Source organism: Nicotiana tabacum, chromosome 22, assembly GCF_000715075.1.
Source record: "Nicotiana tabacum cultivar K326 chromosome 22, ASM71507v2, whole genome shotgun sequence".
Classification (NCBI taxonomy): domain Eukaryota; kingdom Viridiplantae; phylum Streptophyta; class Magnoliopsida; order Solanales; family Solanaceae; genus Nicotiana; species Nicotiana tabacum.
This window is the reverse complement of record NC_134101.1, coordinates 209,451,229-209,478,775: the sequence shown is the minus strand read 5'-3', so window position 1 is coordinate 209,478,775 and position 27,547 is coordinate 209,451,229. Positions and strand designations below refer to the sequence as shown.

The window sequence follows — 27,547 nt, the reverse complement described above, 5'->3', positions numbered from 1 at the left end:
CTTGTCAAGTTCTGTCTCCTAGTCTACTCGTACATTTAAGTTTGTTTTTTTGTCAAGAAGCCAAAATCCAAGCATGAATATTATTGACACCTGAAATAAATGTAGAATCTCTTAATGCTCGCACATGGAGATGGCTTTAGGAGCAGTCTTTAGAATTATTATTTTGTTGATGTATAGAGTAATGAGGAGGCTGATAAGCAAACTCAACCATTGAAAGAATTTATCCCTTTGCTCGGTCGCACTAAGCTCTTCAACAAGTCTTCCAATAAATTGATTATTGAAATGTGACTGTCCTAAGTGATAAGACTACTAAATCTCAGTTTAGTGCCTAATTTCTTCCACAGCGCGCACTTCTATTAGTCGTGATCCCCCCGGAAATATGAAAAGCATGGAGCATTCTGAGAGATCCTTTGATTCTCTTAGTGAATCAATTCATTCTCTGATGGGAATGAAGACGCACCTAACTTGTAATTGGGTGGATTCAGTTCGTGGCATAATCAAGACCCTGCAGCCACAGCCATCTGATTGTGTGGAAGATGATCAAGAAGAAGAAGAAGAAAGAAAAGCAGAGAAACAGGAAGTACTGGTAGGTGGTAATAGGACATGCGAAAATAGTAGCAATAATGATGACCCAAACGCTACCATTTCAAAGATTAAGGGTAAGTTCTACATATAGAGGTGTGTGATTATTTCATATTGGTCAGAGCTAGAGAGCATACTTTTAGTTAATTATACTGTGTTTGAAAACGTATGAGTCTGTTTTTTTTTTTAATAATTCAAACACATACCTTAAATTCATAATCCTCTTGATTTACATGACACCGTTATAAATAATGTGAGATCATCTTATTTAAAATTTTAAAATTGTTAGGAAGAGTACACTTAATTATAAGTATGTCTCAACAAAGTCATGTATGGTTACAATTATAATTCTATAACAAAAGTTGTTCTCTTTAAAATCTAAATCATTCTCTGATGAATTATTTTAATATTGTGCATATACAACATCTCAGATGAACTTGCAGTCTTAGATGCTTGTATTAAGAAACTGAACATCCAGAGGAGGCAAGTTCTCAATGAGCTCCTGGACTTGAAAGGCATAGCTCAATCTTTCCCTCCATTAATGCTTCGTACAGCAATTTTATTAAAAAAATTATATTGTCAAATATATTAATTAAATCTTTATTATGAAACATTATTACACAGGGAATATTCGTGTATTTTGTCGGATAAGACCCATTAGCATTGCCACTAAACAGCCAGTTGCAGCTTTGGGATCAAATGAGGTGCTCATAAATTTGGCAGACCATAAGTCCAAAATATATAGTTTTGACAAGGTTTTCCATCCTTCTTCCTCACAAGGTACTCTCTGTCTATCTTCTTATTTATTTATTTATTTATTTATTATTAATGTAATTATTTAGTCTAATTACATACTTAAATAGAAAGTAAGGAAGTCTGTCTAATCTATAGTGATAAGCAAACCAATAAATTTAAAATTTTGATACTTGGAACTAAACTGTGACCTCTTTCATTTTTTAGGTTGGGTAGTTGACCAAAGGGCTTGGGGAGATTTGCACGAAAGTGATACTTTCACGTTGTAATTAACATTTGTCCCTGGTTATAGTTGTGCGGAACTGACCCTGTTTATCTTTAATAAAATAAAGTTAGACTATAATACCTCCACCTTAAAGTAGTCAACACTGTGTTGCAAATAAACAGTACAGTGTTCTTTGATCTGCCATTTTAATTTCCATCCAACTATCTAAATTTATCCCAAATGATCTTAAATTTAAATTAGTAACCTAACACCAACACCAACAAGGGAGAAATAGGAAAATAACCGCTTTTAACCCCTGCTATTGAGTTTAATCGATATTTAAAAAGTTAATTACTATTTATTCACTTCTTTCACACGAATTTGGACTCCTAAGATATGGAAGAACTCCAAGAACGACTACTGGATTTCGAAGATTTTTTAAGTGAAACTTTAGCACGTTATGTTGGAATTCGAAAATTCCCTACTGATTACTGTGTACTGGAGTTTCACTTAAAAGTTTAGAACTCCAATATACTATGTTGAAGTTTAGAACTTTTACGGGTGAAACTCCATAATTTTTCCTTGGTTTCTTAATTATTGAACCATGAACTCCATGACTTTGTCATTAAATTTCTTGAAATTTCTATATTACCAAGAATAAGAAAATCAAACACCGAAAGGATTAGAGTAAGGCTGGCATGTGAGCCGGGCCCGGGCCTAAGTGGGCTTCGTGGGCCGGTCTTAAGTGAGCCCAGTCCCAACTTAAACGGGCTTCGAGGGCCCGGGCTTAGCGGACTTTTTGTAGGAACCAGTCCGGGACTGGGCCCACGAACTAATGGTCCTGGGTTAAGTGGGCTGGTCCCGGACCTAAGTAGGCTCAAGTGGGCCCAACGGATACTTTCTTTTTTTTAAAAATTTTATAGAAGTTAGAAAAAAAATGGTAATAAAAATATCTAAGGCAATTCCTTGTAAATTATATTATAGAATTGTGACCTAAATTTTTAATTCAAATATAAAGACAAAAATATTGTAAAGATATATTCAAAGCAATGCGTTATAATTTTATTATAGCATTAAAAAAATATGGTAATATATTTCTTAGTCTTGGCAATATCTTTCTTAGTCTTCCCCCCCTTATGGAATGAGCACAACAAGGTGCTAATACCACCATTGAGAAGAAAAAGAAACTAATCAAGATGTGCCAAAATACAAGTTACATAATACATACTAATTTTTCTAAAAAATCTACATGGTATCTCTTACAAACTTCATAAATCCATTAAGGTCTAGAGGAATTGCCGTTGGTGATGGCGGAAAAGAAGCTTGGTCATCACCGCTTCGGGGCGAAGCAGAATCCTCCGCGAGTTCAGCTAGCATTTCTTCGTAAGCTTCGTCTACCTCTGGTTGTGATTCAGCAAGTCCAAAATTTCTTCTTTCCAAACGGATCCAATCTCTGAAAAGTACTGATTTTTCCAAGCTCTCCCTCATAGACGCTCTATAATCACCAAGTTGAAGTCTTGCTTGACTGAAAGTGCTCTCCGATGCCACTGTTGAAGCTTGAATAGTTAAAATGTCTCGGGCCATCCTTGAAAGAATCGGAAAGTGTTTTTCTTTGTCCTTTCACCATTCCAAAATATTAAAGGAGCCGTCGGGATTCACTTCATTAATTCCCTGTGACAAATAAACTCAAGGTCATTTAGTTGTGAAAAATCAGTAGTAGTAGAACCTTGAGGATCCCTGGACCCGGCCCAAACACTAAGTGATCTTACTCCCTCAGTTCTTTTAGATGATTGAGAATCGGAAGAAGAAGGAGTTGAACCATTTGGTCTAGCCTGATCTAATGCAACTTGATAAGCATTATAAATAGTTTGTGCATTTATTTTAATTGAGGCTATTGCTTCCGGAAGTTTAGACAACTCCTCTTCTTCAAGTGTTAAACCATTATAAACAGCTTCATACCAAAATTGAGAACCTCCTAATTTCATACTAGGATTTGACAAGGCAGCAACACCATAAATAGGGGGAATAGGGAAAAAAGTATTTTTTAAACTTTTTTTCTCATAGAATCAATAGCAAGTTCATAAATTTCCCCACCCTCTAAAAAACGAGCAAACAAATTTGCAAATTTTGCAATATAAACTAAACAGTTAGAAATAGTAGGATAATATTGCCCAGAAAATTGTTTTGTAATGAAATTTTTCGAAAAAATCTACAAATATTTTAACATTAGCCCAATCTGCATTTGTAAGGTGCTCATCATCATCACTTACATGAGCATTAAACGTTGAGTTTATGGGGTTTCTATATTCATATACAACAACTAAACTTTCATACATGTAATTCCATCTAGTTGGACAAGCTTTAGGAACCTTTCTTTCTCTTAGGCCAAATTTATCGCATCTTTTAAAATATTCTCTAAGTCTACTTCTACGGTTTGAATAAAAAAGTCAGTTAAGAGTCATTTTAACCTTTTCAATTTCAATATTTAAAATTCTCATACTATCACCCACAATTAAATGGTAAATATGACAAGTACATCTAACATGAAAAATGTTACTAAATGCAAGACTTAGTGTAGTGGTGAGCAAAGCTACATCATTTGTGTTGCTAGTAGCATTATCCATTGAAATTGACATGATTTTATTAATAATGCAAAAATATCTACAAATATCTGTAACTGTGCCATCAATAAACTGTCATGTGTGATGTTAATTAATTATTCTATAAGCAATAATGTGCTTTTGCATTATCCCTTCCTCATCAATCCAATGACTGGTAACAGTAAGGTAATCACAGTCATTACCACTTCTACCAATATCAGTTATAATAGCAACACGACAATTTATATGAGTAAATAAATAGCGCAAATATTGTTCATATTCATGTTTATATTTATAAATATCTCTCTTTACGGTTGTGCGAGGAAAATCTTTATAAGTAGGATTCTAAAATTTTCTAATATAATGGACAAAGTGAGGGTTAGAAGGAAAACTATAGGGTAAGCACATAAATTAATTATTCTATAAGAAATAATGCGCTTTTGCATTATCCAATCCTCATCAATCCAATGACTGGTAACAGTAACATAATCACAGTCGTTACCACTTCTACCAATATCAGTTGTAATAGCAACACGGCAATTTATATGAGTAAATAAATAGCGCAAATATTGTTCATATTCATGTTTATATTTATAAATATCTCTCTTTACGGTTGTGCGAGGAAAACTTTTATAAGTAGGATTCTAAAATTTTCTAATATAATGGACAAAGTGAGGGTTAGAAGGAAAACTATAACATTAACCATTTTTGCCAATTCTTTCCGATTTTTTTTTTGGGATCATAATATAAAATATCACTGGTAACAGTGTTAATTCCCGGTTGAAATTGATTTGACCCGGTACTAAGGTCAGCCTGACTAGGTACACTTGTCCCCTCGGCCAAAGCTTTCTTACGAAGATATTTAACTTTATCTTGAGTGTGTAGCATTATGTATCTCCTCAAACTTCTCGCCCCCCCCCCCAATCCCCCGACCTCCAACATATTTAAAAGCTAACTCTTTGCCACAAGTTTTATACCTAGCCTTATTTTTTTCTCTTAATTGAGTAAAAAGTGGCCAAACAACAGATGTTTCTGTCCGTTTAGAATGTTGTCTAAAAAAACATGAGTAGTAACATGAGGGTCAAACGGGGCATCATTTAGATTATCATCAGTTGGGTTAACTTCAGGAGCAGGACTAGTAGGTGTATCATCATCCGGTTGTGTTTCATCAAAATCTATTTCTTCATCATCATTTTCATCAATAGTTGGATTACCATTACCATAAAGAGCATTCATATATTCATGGTTTAATTGTTCACCAACTCCAACATTATGCAAAAATTGACTTTCAATAAATTATAATAAACTATTATCACTATCAAGAATAGCAGGGGTAGGATGGGGTATGGGGCCTCTATCGAACTTGTGAGATACTCCTCATGAAATTATGGTTAAATTTGATGATTTTTAGTAGATGCATGTACCAATGAGTAGAATAGGTACACCTGGTCGAGGGCATAAAGGACCAAAATCCATCAATTTTGAGAAGTAATCTTTAAAATGATCGGACACTTGAAACCGTTATATGCCAAAGCACATTTCAACGAGAATTCACTTAGCCATGTCATCTGGCCAAAGAAGCAATCCTAACTCTCACCTCTATGAACACTCTTAAGAAACTAAGGGAACAACTTTGATCACATCTTTACCATTTGCAATATGGTCGACTTGGTTTGGGAGGCTTCACCAACAAAGGGAGTCCCGCGGACAGCATTATTTTAGGATCCAAAGCCACAAGCATATTGCTCTTCATAGTGGATGGTAAGCCCGCCCATTACATTTTAACCATTGTGTGCCATCAACCCTCAATCAAGTGCAATTTTTCTGATAGGGAGATGAAACAGAGATAGTTTCAGCCACCAAAAATCCATTTCCTACTGATAGGCATATTTTGGAGGAAGTGTTATACCCTCAATCACAGTTCACGCACATTCTCAAGAAGAAGCCACAACCTTATGTTACTTTAGCCCTCATTGGTTAGAATCCAGTATTAGGCAGAAACGCGACCTTATTCATAAGATAATGATGTATTCGGATAATATAAGTCCTGGGTAGAGTCAAGATGTGGATTCAAGAATTCTCTCCCACAACAAATAGGAGGCAAGAGAATTAACAAAAATAGTCAAGTACCTTAGCGACTGACGGAGAATTTAACTCCCTAGCTAGGAAGGATACACCCAATTTTGATGACAAAGATCGACTGATTAATGTTAATCTCGGTATAAAGGATGATCTTTGAAAAAAAAAACTTTTTTCTTATATTCCTATTGGATTCAAAAAGCTAACTTAGTAAGCTATTACTCATTTCTATTTTTAAAAGAATGAGCAAATATTGTTTTCGTTTTCATGCATTAATCCAGGAACAGACTACATTTCTTGATTTTAAGAATAACGAAACTTTGAAGATATGGAATTTAACACAATCAGATTTAAAAAAAAAAAGGAATTGATTCTTAAATTTTTATATATTACGTCGATAACTTTTCTGGTTCAACGACTAACTGGAGAAATACAAACCTGATTGTTTCTTTGCTACGGCAGGTGAGGTCTTTTCAGAAATTGAACCAATAATTAAGTCTGCTCTGGATGGCTATAACGCATGCATATTTGCTTATGGGCAGACGGGAACAGGGAAAACATTCACGATGGTATGTTCAACTACCTATGCTTTGATTGACTTCTGATTTAGCATGCAAAGCAGATCATTTCAGCCGATATGAAAAAGCATTCTGCCATAAAATGGCACTCATGATATACAAAAATTATTGCATGCTCATTATTCGGAGTGCAGTTTATCTGCTAGAATTATTAAACACCGAGGCCATTTAGAAGTATAAGAAAAGTTAATCTCCACATAAAATTATATAAGTATGAAGTATAAGAAAAGTAATCTCCACATAAAATTATGTATTACTTCTACTGCGTTTGTTTCTCTGTATATACTCCTACATAACTGATACAATCTCTGTATGACTAATAGAGCGTTTGGTTTCGGTAGTGAACTCTGCAAAGCTATGTGGAGCTTAATCTCGGAAACCATATGTCGTATTAGAAACTATGATATAACTTATACGGGAATCTATATATTAATTTATATATAGATAGAAGGTAGAATTAGAATACATGGATAAAAGTATCTGAAAACAAAAATACCCTTATAAACTAGGCAATCCCTATGTCACAAGCTATGTACTAGTATTCAACATATAGCAATCCCTGGACTGTTATTCATCAGATAAGAATGTCTAAATTATTTTCCACACATAAACAATCCATGCATTATAATCTCTGTATAACCAAACCATACACGGAAAACCCCTTAGGATTTTACTCAACTTCTAGCACAAAGTTAAATGAGAAACGGAGAGGAAAATTAACAAGTGATATCTCGAGAGTCCAGTATAAAATTTCAGAAAGCATACTGTTGCATTTTCTAAGTATGATGATTTTGGTAACTATACCTGCCAGGAAGGCACGGAGGAGCTTCCAGGGGTTGTGCCCCGTGCGATTGAGGCACTCTTTAAGCATGCAGCAGACAGTAACCATGCATTCCTCTTCAGCTTCAGTATGCTGGAAATATACATGGGATATCTAAAAGATCTCCTCATTCCTCATAGTCAGACAACAAAGTCAATGTTCCCTTTACCACCATGGTAAGTCACAGAACTAACCTGGTAATCTGCTGTAAGGTTGCACAGCTTGCATGCTTTTCTGATTGAACTATCTATTTTGATGGCCTGGTCCTGTTCAGCAAGTAATGATACAATAAGAACTCCAGAATGATCTTATGCTTATTTATTGATAACTTGAATGAATCCACATGCATAGACATCTTAGAAAATGTTTCAGTTACCTAATCTGATACTATTAAAACATGAAGTTAAGCCATTCAGAATGGCAGGTTTTCATAAATGCTCACTAAGAAAATGTTCCAGACCATGTTCATATATCGAAACCTCAGATGATCAGATACACATTTACTATGAACGATCAGGTTAATTGATGATCAATACTTAAATTTTCATCCACTTCCTACTTTCGAGGAGAGGTTAGAGCTTTCTCATTTAAAGCAACTTTTCTACATGCAGTCTCTCAATTCAAACACATCCCAATGGAGAAATCGAGATTGAAAACCTTGTGACCATCCAAGTAAATGACTTCAACCAAGCCATGAGACTGTACAAGTTAGGATGTGGTTTCAGATCCACTGCTTCAACAAATTCCAACCGAACATCAAGCAGATCTCACTGGTAAATCAATTCATTTTGATACAAAAATGTTAAGTAGAAAGGTATTTAATTCGTTTTAAGGCCAGCTAAATGACTGATAAAATGAACCTGATAAAGATATGTCTATGTGGCTATCTTGAATTTGCTCCAGGTGTTGGAAGATAACTCTAAAAAATCTAGATTGCAAATCGCAAAGGTTTCTAAACTCTAAATAGATTCTTAACTTCTTGAACATTGTCAGCACCTTGGTCTTAGATTAGCCTTTTGTTGTATTAGAGCTGACTCAATTTTTTTGTTGTATTATCTTTTGTACTACTGCATCTTCTTGATGCCATCAATGAACAAATTACATCAATTACAAAAAAATCTAAATAGATTCTCTGTCCGCTCCATACAGCATGATTCGCATATCAGTTTCCAGTTTAAGTGCCAGCGAACGGAGAAGGTTAACAAACAAACTGTGGATGATCGACCTTGGAGGAAGTGAACGTGTCCTAAAAACAAAAGCACTGGGGAGAAGATTTGAAGAAGGAAAAGCAATTAATCTTTCACTTTCTTCCCTCGGAGATGTCATCCACGCTCTCCAAAGTAAAAGGCGCCACATTCCTTACAGGTAAGTCAACAAACATGGTATTAGATACCTATTCCTGACTCAAGGAATCAATTGAATGAGAATCCAAGCTGATAGATTCAGTAATTGCTGAAGGTGGCGCTTAATCATAGAAGTTTCATCATTAACTCAAAACTAATCCTGATCCGAGTGTTCACTGTTTACAGGAATAGCAAGCTGACACAAGTTCTTAAAGATTCCCTAGGTAAGTATGTGTCTTAACTGAATGTTCATTTGACAGACTGCTTGACTTATGCTAAGAGCCCTAAGTTATTCTGCATGTTCATTATCATGTGATCTGCAAATTGGCATTATAGATGAAACTGAAATGGATGTACACTACCTTACACATTGGTTTCTTCAAGTAGCGGATCTTGAAGGCTGAATATAAAATTCTCGTTTGAGTTCTTCATCAGCAAAAACAGAACAAGAATTACTGCGCTGCATATCTGGTTATGCTTATAGTAGCAACTTAGGATGAAATAACCCAAAAAACACTCTAATGGTAAACAGAGGGAGAGGTTAATAAGTAATAAGCAGGTGCCAATGGCCTCTCCGGCAAGTCCTGATGCAAATTTTTACTGGTTGCTACTATAAAGGCTGCATGGTTTGTCGGTTAGGCTGTTTAAACAAGTGAGGGTAAAACTGTTCTGTTGTGGTAAGGTTAAATGCTAAAATTCCAGTGATATACCTTTGCTAATGTTCATGCATAAATAGGAGATTTGGGTGATGAAGGAGGAACAACTATTGATCGATTGAGGGCTCATCACATTAATAGGTCCAAACCCATATGTTTAGCCTTGAACTGCTCCCAGACAATGCATATAAGTCAGGGGGCCCTCTGCCTAAGCACTTTCTCCTTCCTGTTAACGATAATTAGATGAATAAGAAATGGAACATGGATAGATAACTGTTCCAGACCAAAATAAACAGATATATAAATAAAAATAACCATTATGCTGTGGTAAAGCATTCGTATATTGTCCACAGCTTACCTACAGTCTGTGAACTTTGATAGAGTAGGTGGTACACTAAAGTGAAGGAACGCTAAGAATTCAAATGAAGTGGGTTAGATTATGTTATTCAAGGAGCGGGATGTAACTAGATTTGCATTATTAAGCTGTTTAATGAGTGTCAAACTGAAACAGGAGACCTACTTTAATTCGACCCCAAAAATTTCCTGCATTCATGGACTAAAACAAGAACGACATCATGTAGTCTCCTCTGAAGTAAAGCACATTGAAGAGTATGCAGATGTTCACAATTGGCTTCTTACTAGTATACAGTCACATAGGAAGCATGAGGAAGACTTACTTTATGGGAGTGTTTAATCAATCTACTGGCCTTTCTTGTGGACATCATTCTCATAAGTGGTGAGTCAGACACATCTATTCGAAATCTGCATAGCTAAACCATTTGAGTGTCCAGTAATAAATTTTATTGTCTTAACCTGCAAAAGACAAAAGGGTAAGTGGAGGCTTTCATTCTGAATAGATGAGGTAAACACTACAAGGAAAAGCAGATTCCAGAAACAGAGAGAGAGAGAGAGATGAATTAGAAATGAAATAAAGAAGAAGTGATAACTGATATTTTCAGTGATATGCGATTTTGCCAGCTGTTTTAGACATTTAGTTAGCTTAAAGAATTTCACAATGTGGATTAAAACAATAGGGTTAAGCAAAGGCTTGGAATGTGACACCACTCCTCACCTACATAAACAAATAAATCAAAAAATCTGTAAACCACACCTTTTTCTCAGTCAAATCAAGCTGTAAGTACAGCTTGTAAGATGGAAAGGGAGTAAGGAAACTTAAGGGAAAGTCTTTTATCAGGATACTCAACTTTCAATATTAGAGGATGAAGGGATTGAGATGCTTGTACATACATATTATATATTTTCTTGTTAGTCTTCTATTTCATATCAGAAGCAGCAACCAATAACATGAACCAAATAAGGGAGACCTCTGGACCAGCACCAATCAGTGTTAAAGCACCATTGGGAGATGTATAACATGTGGAAACAAAACACTCCAATTTCTTTGAAGTTCCTGGCTATTCTAGTAAGTTGAACTGAATAAGATTTTAGAAAATTTTTCCTGTTGAATATTTTTCATACTTATTGGAACTGTCAACAAATACTTTCCGTACCAGCATTTAGAAGTTATGCTTGTTCGTCACATTCTTTTTTTTGAATTGGTAACTATTGTATATATTAAAAACAACAGTACATAGGTTGCACTGAAAACCAAATTTACATGAAGAGGATTAGTAGATGTTCTGATTTGAGACCTAGCAAGATCCTAGTATGTCTACGATTGTCAATGTATCTTCTGTGTAAATCTGTCTACACGAAAAACAAAAAAGAAGAATACAATTGAGTTTGATCTTCTGCACTGGATTGCTTCTATCTTCAAAACATCTAGCGTTCCTTTCCCTCCAAACTGTCCACCATATACAAGCCGGTACAATCCTCCATCTATCTCTACTAGTTGCTTCAGCTCCAGCTTCTTCCCAGCTATAAAGAACATCTTTAAGCCTGTATGGCATTGACCATGAAATAACCCTAAGACTAATAAAGATTTTCCATAGTTGGTCTGTAATCTTGCAATGTAGAAATAAATGGGTGACAGTTTCAGCATTTTCCCCACATAGAAAACATCTTGAACATAGAGAAATTCCCCTTTTTATGAGATAATCCTGGGTTAATACCGCCTCCTTTGCTAGTAGCCAAGTGAAGCATGCTACCTTGTATGGAATTTTTGTTTTCCATATATGTTTCCAAGGCCATGGGTCTACCTGTTGATTATTATGATTCAGAATCTTATATGCATCCTTCACCCGGTAAACCCCTCTGTTGTGCCTCTGCCAGCAAAGTGAATCAAACCTTTCCTGTAATCCTTTAAATGTTTCCAGCTTTTTGTAAAGGTCAGCTAATCTTGTTATCTCTCAGTCATTCAACTGTCTTGAGAGCGATTTCCCATCCTTGATGACTCCTCATATCAGCTACTGTCCTATGCTGGTTTTGTGCTAAACCAAACATATCGGGGTATCTTTCCTTTAAGCTTCCGTGTCCTAACCAATTATCATTCCAGAATGATGTGTTCCTTCAGTTGTTCACTCTTATGGAGGAGTGGTTCTTCATTATAGGCCAAAGTTTTTTGATGGATTTCCACACACTTACTCCATATGATGTTCTGACTTTTTTTGACACCCAGTTATTTTCCTCACCATACTTAGCTTTGATCACTTTGCCCCATAAAGATTGGGGTTCTTGAGAGTACTTCCATAACCATTTCATTCTAAGCGCCTTGCTTTGATTCTTCAAATTCCTTATTCCTAAACCACCTTGTTTTTTAGCCATTGTGAGTGTCTTCCATTTAACTAAATGGAAGACCTTTTTCTCCTTATTACCTTGCCAAAGGAATGATCTTCGTAGTTTGTCCAATCTCTGTAAAATGCCGGCTGGAATTGGGAACAAAGACATCATATAAGTAGGAAGTGAGTCTAATACTGAGTTGATTAGAACTAGCCTGCCCCCAATGATAGGTATTGCGATTTCCATTTTGACAACTTCTTCTCACACTTTTCTATGACTGAATTCCAGATCTCTTTTGGTTTGGATCTTGCACCAAGAGGCATCCCAAGGTAAACAGTTGGTAGGGACCCAACTTCTCCTCCCAATATCTGTGTCAGTTGCTCCATGTTATTAACTTCATTAATGGGGAAAATATTGCTCTTTCTCCAGTTGATGTGTAATCCTGAGACTCCCTCAAATAAGACCAAAATGATCCTTAGGAATCTAAGTTGTTCCTTTTCAGCGTCACAGAAGACTAGAGTATCATCAGCATATTGGAGATGTGTGATCTCTAGATTGTTTGTCCCACTCCTGTTTACCTCAAAACCTTTAACCCATCCACTGACTTTAGCCGTTTTGATCATGTTGTTCAATCCTTCCATGGCTATAATGATTAGAAAGGGAGATAAAGGATCACCTTGTCTTAGACCTCTGTGTGAATGGAAAAAACCTTTAGGAGATCCATTTATGAGAATGGAGAATGTTACAGTAGATATGCAAAATTTCATCCATCTATTCCATTTCTGCCCAAAACCCATTAGTTCTAACATTCTGAGTAGGAAGTTCCAATTTACATGATCATAGGCCTTCTCAATATCTAATTTGCATAAGATTCCAGGTTCTTTCTTTTTTATTCTTGAATCCACAGCTTCGTTGGCAATCAACACTGCATCTATTATTTGTCTTCCTTTGATGAAAGTCATTTGTTGAGCATCGACAATTTTCCCTACCACCCTCTTAAGTCTTTCAGTCAAGACTTTTGAGAGCAGTTTGTAGAAGCTCCCTATCAGACTGATCGGTCTGAAATCTCTCAATTCTTTCGCACCTGTCTTCTTTGGAATCAAAGCTATATATGTTGCATTGAAGCTTTTCTCAAACATCTCCTGAGAATGGAAGTTGTTGAAGGCCTCCATGATGTCTTCCTTCAAAATGTCCCAACACTTTATGAAAAAACCCATTGTGTATCCATCCGGACCTGGGGCCTTGTCACTTGCACAAATCTTCAGACAGCTCAAAACGTCTTGTTCCTCAAAGATACTCTGTAAAGATTCCCTCTCTGATTCAGAAATTCTTGGGCTATTTTCGAAATTGACCGTTGGTCTCCACTCTTCAGGTTCTGTGTATAACCCCTTGTAGAATTCAATGATCTCGTTCTCTATTCTGTCTGGATCCTCGACTACTTCATGTCGAATCGATAGTTGATCAATGTTGTTGTTTCTCTTGTGTGCATTGGCAGTACGATGGAAAAATTTTGTATTCCTGTCCCCTTCTTTGAGCCACAGAGCTCTTTTTTTTTTAGTCAATCCGCTAGGCAAGCGCCTAGGGCTAGATTTTATTAATAAAAAGAAAAGGAAAATACAACAATTAGGAAAAATACAAATAAGGGGGACAATAGCACCGGTATTGTTACCCATATGCCTTGGCTATATAATCACTCCTCTGCGCCGCACATTGCCTTATGATGGCAGCCTCGTGTAACGGATTCATGGTGTAGCTGCCGACAAAGTCTCATGAGGGTATATAATCTCATAGCCGTGTGGATATTTTTCCAAAGGCATAGAACCAAGGCAACACTAACCGGGTTGAACCTTACCTTACTAAGAGCTCTTGATTTCTGTCTCCATGCACTTTCTTCATTCTTGAGTTGTTCCTCAATCTCCATTAGAGTAGCTGCTTTCCTCATTGATTCCTACTCTGTCAACGCTCTTAGTTGTTGTGTTGCCTCAAAACCTGCGAGTTGACTCAGCAATTTTGATTTTTGCAATCCCAAATTACCTTTACAACTTCTGCCCCATTCTTTTAGCTTGCCCTTGAGAGCTTTTAACTTGCAAGCTAAAATGTAATCTGGTCTTCCAAAGAATTCAAAAGATGTCCACCAAGTCTCTAATTCTGTCATCAAAACCATCCACATTCAGCCACCAATTTTCAAACTTAAAGTATGATTTAGCTTGTTCCCAAGCACCACAGTATAGAGCCACAGGTGAATGGTCAGAAATCAGCCTTTGTTGGATAGTTTGCTTGATGTTTCTGAAGCTTTCATCTCATTCTTCTGAAATGAGAAATCTATCAATTCTTGAAGCGGTTGTATGATTGTCCCCTTTGAACCAAGTATAGTAGCCTCCTTCAAGTCGAAGATCTATCAACTCCATATCTTCTATAAAATCCGAGAATTCCACCATCGCTCTGGACCTCCTTGAACATTCCCGTTTTTCAGAAGGGTACCTTGTAACGTTAAAATCACCACAAACCGCCCAAGGACTTTCCATCAATCCCCTCACTGCACCAATTTCTCTCCATACTATTTTCCTTTCTATTCTACAATTTGGGGCATACACTCCTGTTATGTGACATTGAAAATTCTGTAAAAGAGCCTCGAACTTGCAAGTCAAAGTGTATGCACCAGTCTGTAACACCTCCCCTTTCCATACTCTGCAATCCCATAATAACAAAATCCCCTCCTCGTGCTGCTAGCTTCTAAACTTGCATACCTCACCCATCTACCACCCCATATTTGATTGACTATTTCCTTGATATCCCCCTCCACTTTTGTCTCTTGCATGCATATAATGTCTGCCCTCCAGTTCTGCACTTGACTTTTTATGATCTCCCTTTTCTTCTTGTCGTTTAATCCCCTTACATTCCAGGAAATTACTTTGATCTTCATATTGAAATGATTGATAAATCTCTTCCCCTACTCTTTTACCTGTCACTCTTGAATTTGACATCAAACGAAGTTAATCCTTTTAATTCCTTTGAACCTTTGAACCTTTGTTTCTTCACCTCCAACTCTGTCTCCACCCTTCTAACTTGTCTGCAAATGTCAATTTGCATTAACAACTCCAATGTTTCTTCTTCATGTCCTTGAAAATCTACTCCAAACATTTTACCCAATTTGATCATATTTTGATGGACCCATAGTGTTGCATCCATGTCTTTATCCATTAATGGGTTGTGTTGCTGAACTGCTATAGGAGTCACCTCCTCGATTTCCCAATCTTGGATAGAGCTAAAGTGTTTTAGTTGTTCCAAAGCACTTCCAGCTTGATCTTCCCCCATATTTGTGTTTATGATCTGCTCCCCTGCCTTCTATTCCAGTCTTGCTATCTCTGCTCCACCTTCTGGCTGACTGCAACTGTTAAGTGTTGCCTTGGCATACTTTCAAGGTTTGCATTGGAGATTGGATCCCCTGAAGGCTTCAGCCTAATATCATCAGAAAACTCACACGAGAGATCATTAAAAATGACTTGTGCAGCCAAATCGGAGTCATAGGATTTCAACTCGTTGTTTGTCACTTTACTGCTCCGATTTATCGAACTCAAACCATGTGTAAGTTGCACACTTGCCTTTCCTTTATCAGTGTTTTGCAATATGGTGCATCCCACTTGATTGTTCAAATATCTCTCTGCTTCAAAGCATTGTTCGTTTTCTTGCATCTTCAGCTCAAATCTTGCCTGTCTTTCAACCCAGATTGGGATGAAAAATTTGATACCGTCTCTTTCAATCCCAACCTCATTGGGAATCTTTCTGCCATCACCAACAATTTTAATTCTTGCCCACTTAAGATGATTTTTGAGATCAGTTTCTTCTTCAGTAGCTATTCATCCCCCACAGAGATCTCCTATTTCTTTGAAGATCTTTTGTGACCATAGATGTAAAGGAATCCTCATGGCTCTAATCCAGCATGTTTCCGCAATTTGTGAGTTTGGAATGCATCCAACAGTATGATTTCACCATTCCAGATGAAGCTTGAACTTTTTCCATCTCCAGTCTCCTTGCAAAATCTGCTCTGCTATGAATCTGTTTGGAAATTCAAAAAGAAACATGTTGCCTGTCATTTCATACATGTTTACTCCATATGCTTTGTTCCATGAAGCACTAGCCCATCGCCTTATGTCTGCTAAAGTGGGTCTCTCATTGATTTCTTTCCCAAAAAGCCGACAATGCATCTTTTTAGTAAACCAGAATCCTCGCTACCTGTCGGTTCCACAACAGAGATATCTCTATTGTTTATGCTGACCTTTGCCTCTCGAAAGGTATTGGATTGTCATTTACTCTCCTTGATTGCTTTGACATAAGGATAGTTGTCCACAGTGATTCTAGGTGGGACTGTGGGATTCATTTTGGGGGTCTGATGTATGAATCTTTCTATCTTAGTTGCTATGTCTTTCCAACCTGCATTCAAAGCTAACTCTGGAATTATAATAACAGACCTCCCTTCTCCCTTCAGTGTCAGAATGCTCATATATCTTCCATGAACGTTGAATTTCCTGGTACAGAAATGTTTTGTCATATGTTCCTTGTACTTCCATCGCTTTATTAAATTCATTTGATCTGTCGACGCTTCTTTAAGTACAAAACAAATCCATTCCATTGCCTTTCTGCCCATGGATGAACGTCTCATCATGCTGCGGCTTCTCTCCACCCATTCGAACCATACATCTTTGTTGGAATTCCATCTGGTGATGTCAAAAGATTTGAATCTTGCATTGAAATAAATTCGGTTGTCTCCCATATTGTACAACCCAGCTGCTCAGGTTATGGAAATTATAAGGAGTGTTTGATGGTTATTACAGTTGAGCTGTTGAGGTAAAAGAAACTGAAACTGAAATCTGGACTAAACAAAGGTTCCCCGCTCCCCGGAAAAAATAAAAATCGTCGGAAATATGAAAAAATTGTACAGATCTGGTCGGAATTATCAGTAGAGGAAGCTGTCCAAAAAAAATTTTTTGAAAGGGCTCACGCGACCGGCGCGTGGCAACTGGGTCGCCGGAAAGTGCCGCGCGTGGCGGGGCGGGGCAGCTTCTTCGTCGGAAAAATTTCAGTGGAGTGGTCGGAATTTTGAGGGCTTTCTAATGGTGTTCATGGAAACCTAAGATTCATTGTTCCCAGGCTCCTCGGGGAGTGCCTGAGAGCTTGAAAGTAGAGAGAGAAATCCAAATTCCTCTTTACTTGTTCGTCACATTCTCATGGACAATTTCCATTTAATTACCAAGCATGCAAAATCTAGACAACTGCAGATTTCACGTCTTCACTCTTTTTTATGATATATATCACATCAATTATGCCAAAGTAATGTGTTTTCTTAATATCCAGGTGATGATTCGAAAACACTAATGCTTGTTCATGTCAGTCCCCAAGATGAAGATTTGTGCGAGACATTGTGTACATTAAATTTTGCAACACGAGTTAAAAGGATTCAACTAAGAAATGAAGAATCATCAGTAAGTCACTGAAACAATCAACTGAGCCTAATATTGGAATCAACGCAACTTCTTCACATTATTATTACATACAACATATCTCTTTTCATCTCCTGTCATGTAATTGATTGTTTATGACTAGTTCAAAATAACGTCCTGACTGACAAAAAACAATGGAAATGTTGAAATGGTGAACATCTGCTTCAACACAAAATATACTTGCTGAAATATCACACACACAAACAGCCTTATTAGGAATGCGAAATCTAGGCCATTGATGACCCATCATTAATGGCATCAATATAAATAAGATTGTTTAATGATTTAAAGTTCCAACACGGAAGAGCATAGACCAAAATCTTCATGATCCATATGCTTACTGTCAGTACATTTGGCTCCACTTGGTCTTATACTTTTCTTTTATAACCGTGGTGTCCTAGACAGATTGTGTGCACCTCGATTAATTCAACCGAGTACCTGCTATCTCCCACCAACATAGGTACCAGGTAACTTTGTCCATCAACGCTTGGACAGATAGGATGAAATCACTTAACTAATACTTAAACTGCTGGAGAGGGGAGATGCTTATTTGCTCATAATATGTGTCCAATATACCCCCTTTTATCTGGGCTAAGTTCTCTTCTATCCTAAGATCAATGGAACTTTTAGGTAAGGTGTAATGAAAAATTTGACAGAAATGGAACAGGTTGCTAGGTACAGATGTTAGGGGGTAATGTTGGTCGAGATGAGCAACACCAAGTTATAGTTGAACTATAAGCACTTTCACTTGGCATTATAAGAAAGTAAAGTTGCAAAGTCACTAATAGCTTGAGCTTTTAGATCGGATGGACCTGCATTATTCGAAAGTGTTGCATAAACATAAGAGGAAAAGGCACTAGGCCTGTAAATATTCCTTGCGAGTTAAGTTGTGGAGAAACAGGGAAACAATGGTGAATGATATGGAGTAAAAGAAGCTAATCAGAATTCAGAACAAAACTAGAAACCATTTAACAACTTCTCAGCAAAGTTAGTGATTATATAATCTCAGTTAAAGATATTTTGATGTTTTTTTTATGTATTACTACAATAATGTTTAATGCTTCAAGAAGGAAACTAGAAGAATATATACGCTCATGACATGAGCGCAAGAGGAATTTCCTGGTATACCTAGTATAATCTTTATACATGACATGCCATGACAAAGGCATAAGTTAGGCCTGTTTGTCCAAAAGATAAGAATTTGGCTTTTTACCTCCTGCTCTCCCATCAGTGCTTCTCCATATTTATAAGCAAATGTGACATTTGGAATTACAGGAAGTGAAGGAAGAAAAGGAACTTGCAATAAATAATCTGCTGCAGAAGATGAAGCAAATTGAGAACAACCGCAATGATGTAACACAACAAATCAAAAAGCTGAACGAGAAACTAGGAAAGCTTATAGTGATATCAGCCTCTTCAACTGAACTAGCGGATCTCTCAGATGTATGCATTGAGGGGCTAGGCTCTAACATGAGATTTCTAAAAGATAGAGTCACAGCTAACCATTTAGCAGACTTTCCCAGATTTATGAGGCCTACTGTTTGTAGCCGAAGTAAATCAGGAAATGCTGGAGTAGAAATCCAAGCCTTAAAAAGTAGAGCATTGCTTCCTCCTAGAAAAGGAAAAAGATCCTCCCACTGTGCCAAGTCTGTGGCTTTTCCCATAGAAGGAACATCAGAATGTTATTCAGAGAGCAGTATTTCCAGAATTAGCTGCCTTGTCGGTCCAAATACGAAATTCAGTGCAGATAATGAGACAGAATTCAGCCATGACACATCTGATAGTGACATAAAGGTGGCAGTTTTTACAAAACAAGATTTACCAGAAAGAGATTCAAAGCATAAAAAGTTTAATCTGAGACCCAGCAGGGAGAACCATGCAAATACAACGGAAAGAGTATCGACCCAAAACCACTCAAAGGTTGATAATTGGCTTCAACTTCACAAGTATGCATCAAATACAAATAGGTGCACTCATAAGAACAAAAGAATTCTTGCGATACCAATTCCAGAGAAGAAAGCAAGGGCCAGAGGCAGGGTGGCACAGGATTTACATGATGAACAGGTCCCAGGTAAGGGTTTGAGAAAAAGAATCGTGAACCATCAAGATGCAAAATCAGCTGATATGGAGAATCATATGGATTTGAGCTCCGAGTTAGAAGCAGAAGCTAATGAGTCTCATGCAATTTCGAAGCACTTTATGAATTATGAGAAGTCATATCCTGCACCTCCAGCCTGCAATATTGATGAAATAACCATGAATGGAACACAAGGTCAAGTATTTGATTCAACAACTGAGGTCAGTGAATGCAGCAATTTTAGTGCACCTGACAATTTTAATGATCTTAAACTGACTATGCCAGACATTGCATATCAAGAAAGATATAATATGTCAGCATCTACAGTCAACAGCCTTAGCATAGGCCTGATAGAGAGTCCCTCTAGTTCAAAGAAGAAACCAAACTATGAACAAATTCTTAAAATGGAAGAAGAAAGTAACTTCGAGAAGATGCATGTCTCAGGATGCTTTACAGGAGGAATAAAGCCCTGCCACTATGGGCTCAGATCTCCTAGTGCTTTGTCCATTTGCAAAGCAAATCAAATAGATTATTACCTTGATCCCAAATTACTTAACAACACCAGAACCAGAGGTAAGACTTTGAGATCCCATCTTTACTTGTTCATCCAGTTAGTATGAGTCTTTTTGCAATAAACAAGAGGAGGAGACCATTGCCTTCTTGTGTTTTTATCTTCAGCGTAAACTAAGTTTATGTTCAGTCTTATGATTTTCTTCTTTGTTTTTCTTTTTGTCTTATGATTTTCTTAAATTGCATCTGCAACAGGGTTCGTTAACCTTTTGAAACCAAAAGTACAAATCTTATTTAGCAGCATTCTTGTCGCATTGGGTTTTGCAAGCCTAGGTCTTGGGCATGACTTCTTCTATGCTCTGGCTCTCTAATCAACCTGCTTATCACATGCCAAGACCTGATGCACGTGTGAGTTCGCCGTTCAAAAACTCTGTGATGTAGTTAATGAAGAGCCAGAGAGATGCCCATCGGCTGCTAGGCAACTTTGAGGCTACAGTAGTGCAACACTGGCACTCAGAGATTTCTCGGTTATAAAAAAGTAAGGGGGAAAAAAGAGATGCCCATTGGCGGGCTGGCGGCGAGGCAACTGTGAGGTTAGAATCTCATTCCCCAACTCAAACTGTTGATAATGCAGGAATTCAATATGGAAGGGAACAAGAAATAACATGTCTGTATGTGTGGTGGTTCTTTTAAGTGCCATCTCAATTCTCATGATTCTCCAAATCAGGGTGAAAGGTCAATATGTACATGTACCAAATATTTGATCCCAAGATGTTTAATAGTAAATTCAACTCTTTGGAACACCTAGATGTTGTCCAAGATGCACCTTACTAGTTTGTGTTAGTACTCTTAAGTATCAAATACACTAAAGAAAAGGAAAAGTCCAAGTTTTCCCCTCAACTATTGACTTTTTTTAAATTATATCATCTATTAGAAGTTGGCAACAAAAACCCCTTGCCGTTACCCAATACACCCCTATTCTGTAACATAGCTTTAGCTGTCCAGTTTGATCTATGCTGGAGCTGTATTATTGCCACGTGCGAGGACATGGAAAAATACATGTTGACCCATCAATGCTGTCTTACATGAAATTTCACCTTAAACTTGAATAAGCGTAGCCTGAGGTAGACAAAATCTTCTATTAACCCTTAATTATGCATTCAGAAACAAGCTAAGTGCATCCAACTAGCTAATCCAAACTAGAGCTTCACGAAACTAAGGTAAATTATTTTTTAATAAGTATGAAACTTAGGTACACTATAACATTGCAGAAGCAGTAATTAACATATATCAGCAGGTTGTGTGCATCCAAAAGAAAACGAAAAACTATAAGCAAAATTAACAAGAACTGAAGAGACATATCAAGGACTGCATCTGGTTTCTTCTAACTGATTCATCGAGAAGTGCCAATTACTTGTTCCTGACCATATCCAAAAACTGAAAAAGTTGAAAATGGGCAGCTTACAACCATTAAGCTTCCACCTCCACTTCAAGTAGTCAATCAGGTCTTGTGTGCTTCGCACAATTTTGGTGCTCGTGGACCGCAAACAGGTCGTGTTGGCATATGGAGCATCGACATTTTGAACCCATTCTCCAGTGAAGGTATCACTTGTCTCGGGCTCTCTAATCTTTATCGTCTGCTCCTCAGCATGGTATGTGGGTCATTTCAGATGGATGGGTTACTAAATCTGCAGAGTACCAATTAAAGGTGGTAAAGAGGGATAGGAGCAAAATGATTTAGTTTGATATTCTTGGGGTTCTTTGAGCTGTACTAGAGTATTTCCCAAAAGAAAGCTTTATTTATGGGAGATTCTTCAATGGAGGATTGTAAGCAAAAGCAGAGATGGGAGAAAATCCATTATTCACTCTCAAAAAGTGCTACAAGTTACTTTTCATTTCCTATTTTTCCATGTATCCACTGAACTGGCTCTTAAATTACGTGTATTATCCATGAATCAGCTGACGCCTGACATGGACAATGGTGAATCAATGAGGGCTTTGCTATGCGGGAGAAAAGGGGCAAATACAAAACGATAGGGTAACAGCGAGGGTATTTTTGTTGCCAACTTCTAATGGAGAGCAAAGTTAACTGTAAGTCGATATTTAGCAGCAAATTTGAACCTTTTCCAGTTTTCCAGAAAGAAAATGCAAGATCGTTTATAGATCATTTAAATCATAAAGTATAAATTCCACAGCAGTAATAGTATGGAAACAGAAAAGGGAGCTCCCATGGACAACAGCTTCACAGGATTTAGAGGGAAAATTCACTTTAAGAGCTCATAAAAGGCATCTAGCAGGACTTACTGCCACACTAAACAAAAAAATTCAACAACTAGCTGAAACATAATTCAAAAAAAAAAAAAAAAAAAGCTAATTTGTTATCCTTTAAGCATGATATATCATCTCTTGGTCAATCGGGTACCAGTCACCAACACAAGATTCAAAGTGGGGGTTGGAACCGAACAGGAAAATATATTGGTATTAATCACATCTGCATACAACAACAACAGCAACAACACCAAACCAAGTGTAATCCACATGTGGGATCTGGGGAGGTAGTGTGTGCGCAGACCTTACCCCTACCTTGAGAAGGTAGACAGGCAGTTTGACCTTCGGCTCAGGAAAGATAAGAAGAAATGAGTAACAACAAGTAGTAACACCAGCAGACCAACCAGAAAACTGAAGTGAACGAAACAAAAAGTGATAACAGAAATTTAAGAATAAGAAAATACAAGACTAACACTATGTAGCAACTGGTATGGAAAAGAAAAATGCTCGACTACGTAGTAAGCTTCTACCCTAATTCTAGACCTCCTCACCCTCCTATCGAGGGTCATGTCCTCTGCAAGCTAAAGCAACGTCATGTCCTGCCTAATCACCTCTCCCCAATATATCTTTGGCCTACTTCTACCTCTCCTTTGACCCACCAAAGCTAACCTCTCACACCTCCTTACTGGGGTATCTGTGCTTCTCTTCTACACACGCCCAAACCATCTTAGTCTCGCTTCCCACATTTTGTCCTCCATGTGGGCCGCTCTCACCTTGTCCTGAATATCTTCATTTCTTATCTCCCCGAATCTTAAAATTTACATCTCGAAGGATCCGACCTCTAGATCTGCACCCGTGTCGGACACCCGCACCCATGTCCGAGCAACTTAGCATTTAGGTGCACTTAAAGCTGCTACACATAAGTTGATCTTCTGAAGCCAATGGTCCTTGAAACAGTCTGTCTAGTTAATACAAAATTCTACCCCTTGTCTTATATAAGCTAAGTTGCTCGGACTCGGGTATGGTTGTCCGATACGAGTGGGTATCTAGAGATCGGACCATTATTTTTCTTTTTTGAAAAGGTAACATATTATATATAAATAAAAGACTATACAAAAGCTGTGAAGTCACCTATAATTACAAGGAGGCCTAAAAAGAAAAGACACTCCTAATCCTTTGTCTTCTCATAAGGATTCTAAAACATCAAAAATAGATTCATGATCTTCTAAATATTCTCCTTTACACCAAAAATAAGAAAGAACTAAACATTTCATTTTCATCTTTTGAATGTTACTGTATCTATCTTCAAAGCATCTTTGATTTCTTTTTTCTTGGATTGTCCACAAGATGCAAGCTGGGACAAACTTCTATCTATCGTTATGACTGGATAGGTTGCCTTCTCTGTTCCAACATGTTAAAACTTCAGGTATTCTTCTTGGCATAACCCACAATATTCTCCTCAAATTGATGAATATCCTCCATAATCTTTCACGGTCTAAATTTTAAGATTCGGGGATACGGATATGGGTAACGGGATTCGGCTAAAAATAATTCAAATATCTAAAAATAGAGTTATAAAAGTATGTCTAAATTATGAGATATTATGTGAAAAACTTACAAGGTATTCCGAGAAGCAGAAAACATTGATCAAGAGGAGAATCCGAGGAGGAGATTTACAAGGTATTCCAATTTCTTCAATTTCACCCTAGCTTTTGTTTTGATTTAAAAAATCATGGTATCTTTCCTGAATTTCTCCGTCGATTTTGGTCAAATTATCCAAAATCGGCTTATCAGATCCGAATACGGATCTCACACCCACACCCACACCGTGTCGAAATGGGTGCAGCACCAAAAGTGAAGAGTCCAAGCAACTTAGCTTACAAGTGATCCTCGTAAAGGTTATCAGCATCAAGCAGCTCTTCATATCCCCAATCCTCATTCAATACCGTCTTTGATACCTTATTCAACTGCGATAGAATTCTGTATATCCTCTCGCATTGAGAATGTGATCTGTCTCCTGAATAGAAGTAATAAACTCTGTTTTTCACCTTGATGAAGCTACCGCCTGGCAACTTTTTGACACCTGTGTCCCTCATGATCTTTCTTGCTACCCTAGCTTCACTCCACCTACCAAGAGCAGCATATGTATTGGACACAAGGGAATAATTCCCACTGTTACGTGGTTCCACTTCAGTTAGATGCTGCAGTGCTTGCTCCCCAAGTTCAACATGACTTTGCTTCTTGGCTGCAGCAAGAAGTGATCCCCAAATCACTGCATTTGCTTCAAAGGGCATCGTTTTAATCAGGTTTACAGCCTCGTCGAGGTAATCTGCACGCCCTAAAAGATCGACCATGCAACCATAGTGTCTGATGTCAGGACTAATACCATATTTTTCTTCCATTATCTTAAAATACAATCTGCCCTCCTCCACAAGACCTGCATGGCTACATGCAGATAGTACTGCTATTAAGGTGATACTGTTCGGCCTAATTCCAACCATTTCCATTCGAGAAAACATGTTAAGCGCTTCTCGTCCATACCCATTGACAGCCAATGCAGAAATCATTGTTGACCAAGAAACAACACTCCTTGTTTCCATGCTCTCAAACAATTTTACTCCCTTCTTCACATTCCCCGATTTTGCATACATATCAATAAGGGCATTGTTAAGAGGCACAGTTCTGCATAACCTGTGTTTTATAATATAACTATGGATCCATTCGCCCAACTCAAGCTCACCCAAGTGGGCACAAGCAGAAAGCACAGCTAGCATTGTTACCTCATCAGGCTTGACACCAACTTCTGCACTCATCATTTCACGGAAAACACCAATAGCTTGAGAAAATTGATTCACCTGAGCATACCCCGCAATTATGGTAGTCCAAGAAATAACATTCTTCTCCGGTATATTATCAAACAAGTACTTCGCAGTATCCATATCTCGAGCCCTAACATAAGCCGTTATAATGGCATTCCACAATCCCACATCTCTGTTTCACATTTCATCAAACACCTTACGAGCATCCGAGACGCACCCAAAAGAAGAATACATCCGTACAACCGCGCTTGCCACGTGTATGTCATTATTCAATCCGGTTATAATAGCCTCACAGTGAATTTGACTGCCGGTGCTAAGACAAGTTACAGCATTCAACACAAAAGGGATAGAGTAAGTATCATGATATAAGCCAATGGCTCGAGCTTGTTTATAAAGGAAAATTGCATCTTTTAATAAATATTGTTGTTTAGAGAAAACACTGATCATAGTGTTGTAAAGATAAATGTTTGGGTTGGGGTTCGAAGTGAAAACTGAACAAGCATAATTGACAAAGCCCAGGGAGGAACATGTATGTAGGAATTGGCTTAAAAGGAAGTTGTCTTGATCTAAAGCACGATGTAGCATGAATCCATGGGTTTGATAAATGTGATTTTTGTGCGAACATTTTTTGAGCAAAGCTAAAAATGAGTCTTCTATGTCGAATGGGGATTTTTGGAGAGGGAAGTTGTGGTAGTTGCAATGGAAGTTATTGGAGTTGGGTTTTAGCAGAGGGTGAAGAATTTTAGAGGATGCTCGGGAAAATGAGCACAGCATTGGCTTGTTTGGTTTAGCGCCTTCACTCCATTTCTTGCAATTTTGTGCCAAAGTTCAAATAATTAAAGCCACAAGCACACTCTTTATTGATGTGAGGGAAAAAAATGTCCCCTAAAAAGGGAAATTGTGACTTGTTTAAGTGCATGAATGGAGGTATCCCGACACGAAAAACTTTATTTTGTGTCTTACCCAATTAATACTGATTGTATGAGATCTTTTTTTTATATCACAACTTTATGGTTCCAAAATTTTATACAAGTCTCACACAATTAATATCAGTTATGTGAGGCACACCATAAAATCACTCTCCCGTCACTATTACGTGCGAAAAGACACTTCGAATGAGGGGACATTGATCTAAGTCAATGATAATTGCACTTAATTAGTTGACTTGGGGTTAGATTATAATATTAAAAACTTATGATAGATATTAAAATTTCTAAAATTGTCAAATACCCACTACTGTTTGGTAAAATAAAACTACAAACGTGGCTAGCTAGTATTTCTAAGTTGGATCTCTGATTATCTTTAGTCCTAGAAGGGGCGGATCTACATTGTGTCTTATGGGTGCTCGAGCACCCATTACTCTCGATTTGGAAGTTATCTATACCTATAGGTTACTCCGAAAAATAATATAAAAAGAAAGGTGAGCACCCATCAACGGAAAAGTCAAATGGCTCAGTTGGTCTTGGAAGTAGTTAACGGATGCTCGACCATAACGCCGGGGATTGAGACCTCTCAAAAGTTCTTATTTCCCAGCATATGGTTGTGTTTTCCTTTTCATTTTTCTTTATGAGCTTTTCATTTAACTTTTTTTCCCATTTTCTTTCGACTCTCTTTCGCACTTCCAAGCACCTCTTTCCAAAATGGCATTCTGTTTCCTTTGTCGATTTTTTTACTTCCCTAAAACAGACAAGCACCCTTTTCTCCTACAACACAATTAAACTCTTTCTTTCTCTTCTTTTAGATCTTTTTTTGAGTGAGCACCTGCGACACTAAATTCATGGATCTGCCACTGGTCCATAGAGATGAAGACCTGAGACATGGATATCATATCAGGAATGACGCAACATGCTCTGAATGAAGAAAAGCATGGAGTTGACATACTGAAAAACTTCAAGAATCCAGATAAATATTCACCTGACGATACTAGACTCCGAGATATGCAAGATTCGTTTATGATTGCACCAACCAGTTATGCCTTATATAAATGTAACAAGTAAGATTCACGTTAAATGCAGATAATGTCAGTAACGGCTAGGCGGAAAATTAGGAAAATGGTTATGCAATGATAAGAATATAACTA

General features: G+C 37.5%; 2 protein-coding genes across 10 annotated transcripts; one reads left to right on the top strand and one right to left on the bottom strand.

Annotated features, from left to right (window-relative positions):
• Window positions 1-21,185, top strand: LOC107774245 (kinesin-like protein KIN-14T). 2 transcript variants are annotated; one of them, XM_016593735.2, is made up of 11 exons: window positions 1-659; window positions 1,014-1,097; window positions 1,207-1,362; window positions 6,682-6,788; window positions 7,609-7,793; window positions 8,229-8,390; window positions 8,767-8,982; window positions 9,147-9,184; window positions 17,648-17,775; window positions 19,069-20,443; window positions 20,636-21,185. In XM_016593735.2, exons 1-11 carry the CDS (start codon window positions 380-382, stop codon window positions 20,749-20,751), a joined length of 2,847 nt encoding a protein of 948 aa, XP_016449221.1. In that variant the 5' UTR covers window positions 1-379; the 3' UTR covers window positions 20,752-21,185. The 2 variants fall into 2 exon arrangements, with proteins under 2 accessions (XP_016449221.1, XP_016449222.1); XM_016593736.2 differs by lacking the exon at window positions 1,014-1,097.
• Window positions 7,750-26,383, bottom strand: LOC107774246 (pentatricopeptide repeat-containing protein At5g56310-like). 8 transcript variants are annotated; one of them, XM_075243728.1, is made up of 5 exons: window positions 24,267-26,383; window positions 10,294-10,429; window positions 9,671-9,842; window positions 9,323-9,386; window positions 7,750-7,883 (listed from the first exon to the last, which is right to left on the bottom strand). In XM_075243728.1, exon 1 carries the CDS (start codon window positions 25,585-25,587, stop codon window positions 24,526-24,528), a length of 1,062 nt encoding a protein of 353 aa, XP_075099829.1. In that variant the 5' UTR covers window positions 25,588-26,383; the 3' UTR covers window positions 7,750-7,883; window positions 9,323-9,386; window positions 9,671-9,842; window positions 10,294-10,429; window positions 24,267-24,525. The 8 variants fall into 8 exon arrangements, with proteins under 8 accessions (XP_075099829.1, XP_016449226.1, XP_016449223.1 ...); XM_016593740.2 differs by having other exon boundaries at window positions 9,671-10,429; XM_075243727.1 differs by lacking the exon at window positions 7,750-7,883 and having other exon boundaries at window positions 9,198-9,386.
• Window positions 26,384-27,547: the final 1,164 nt, after the last annotated feature.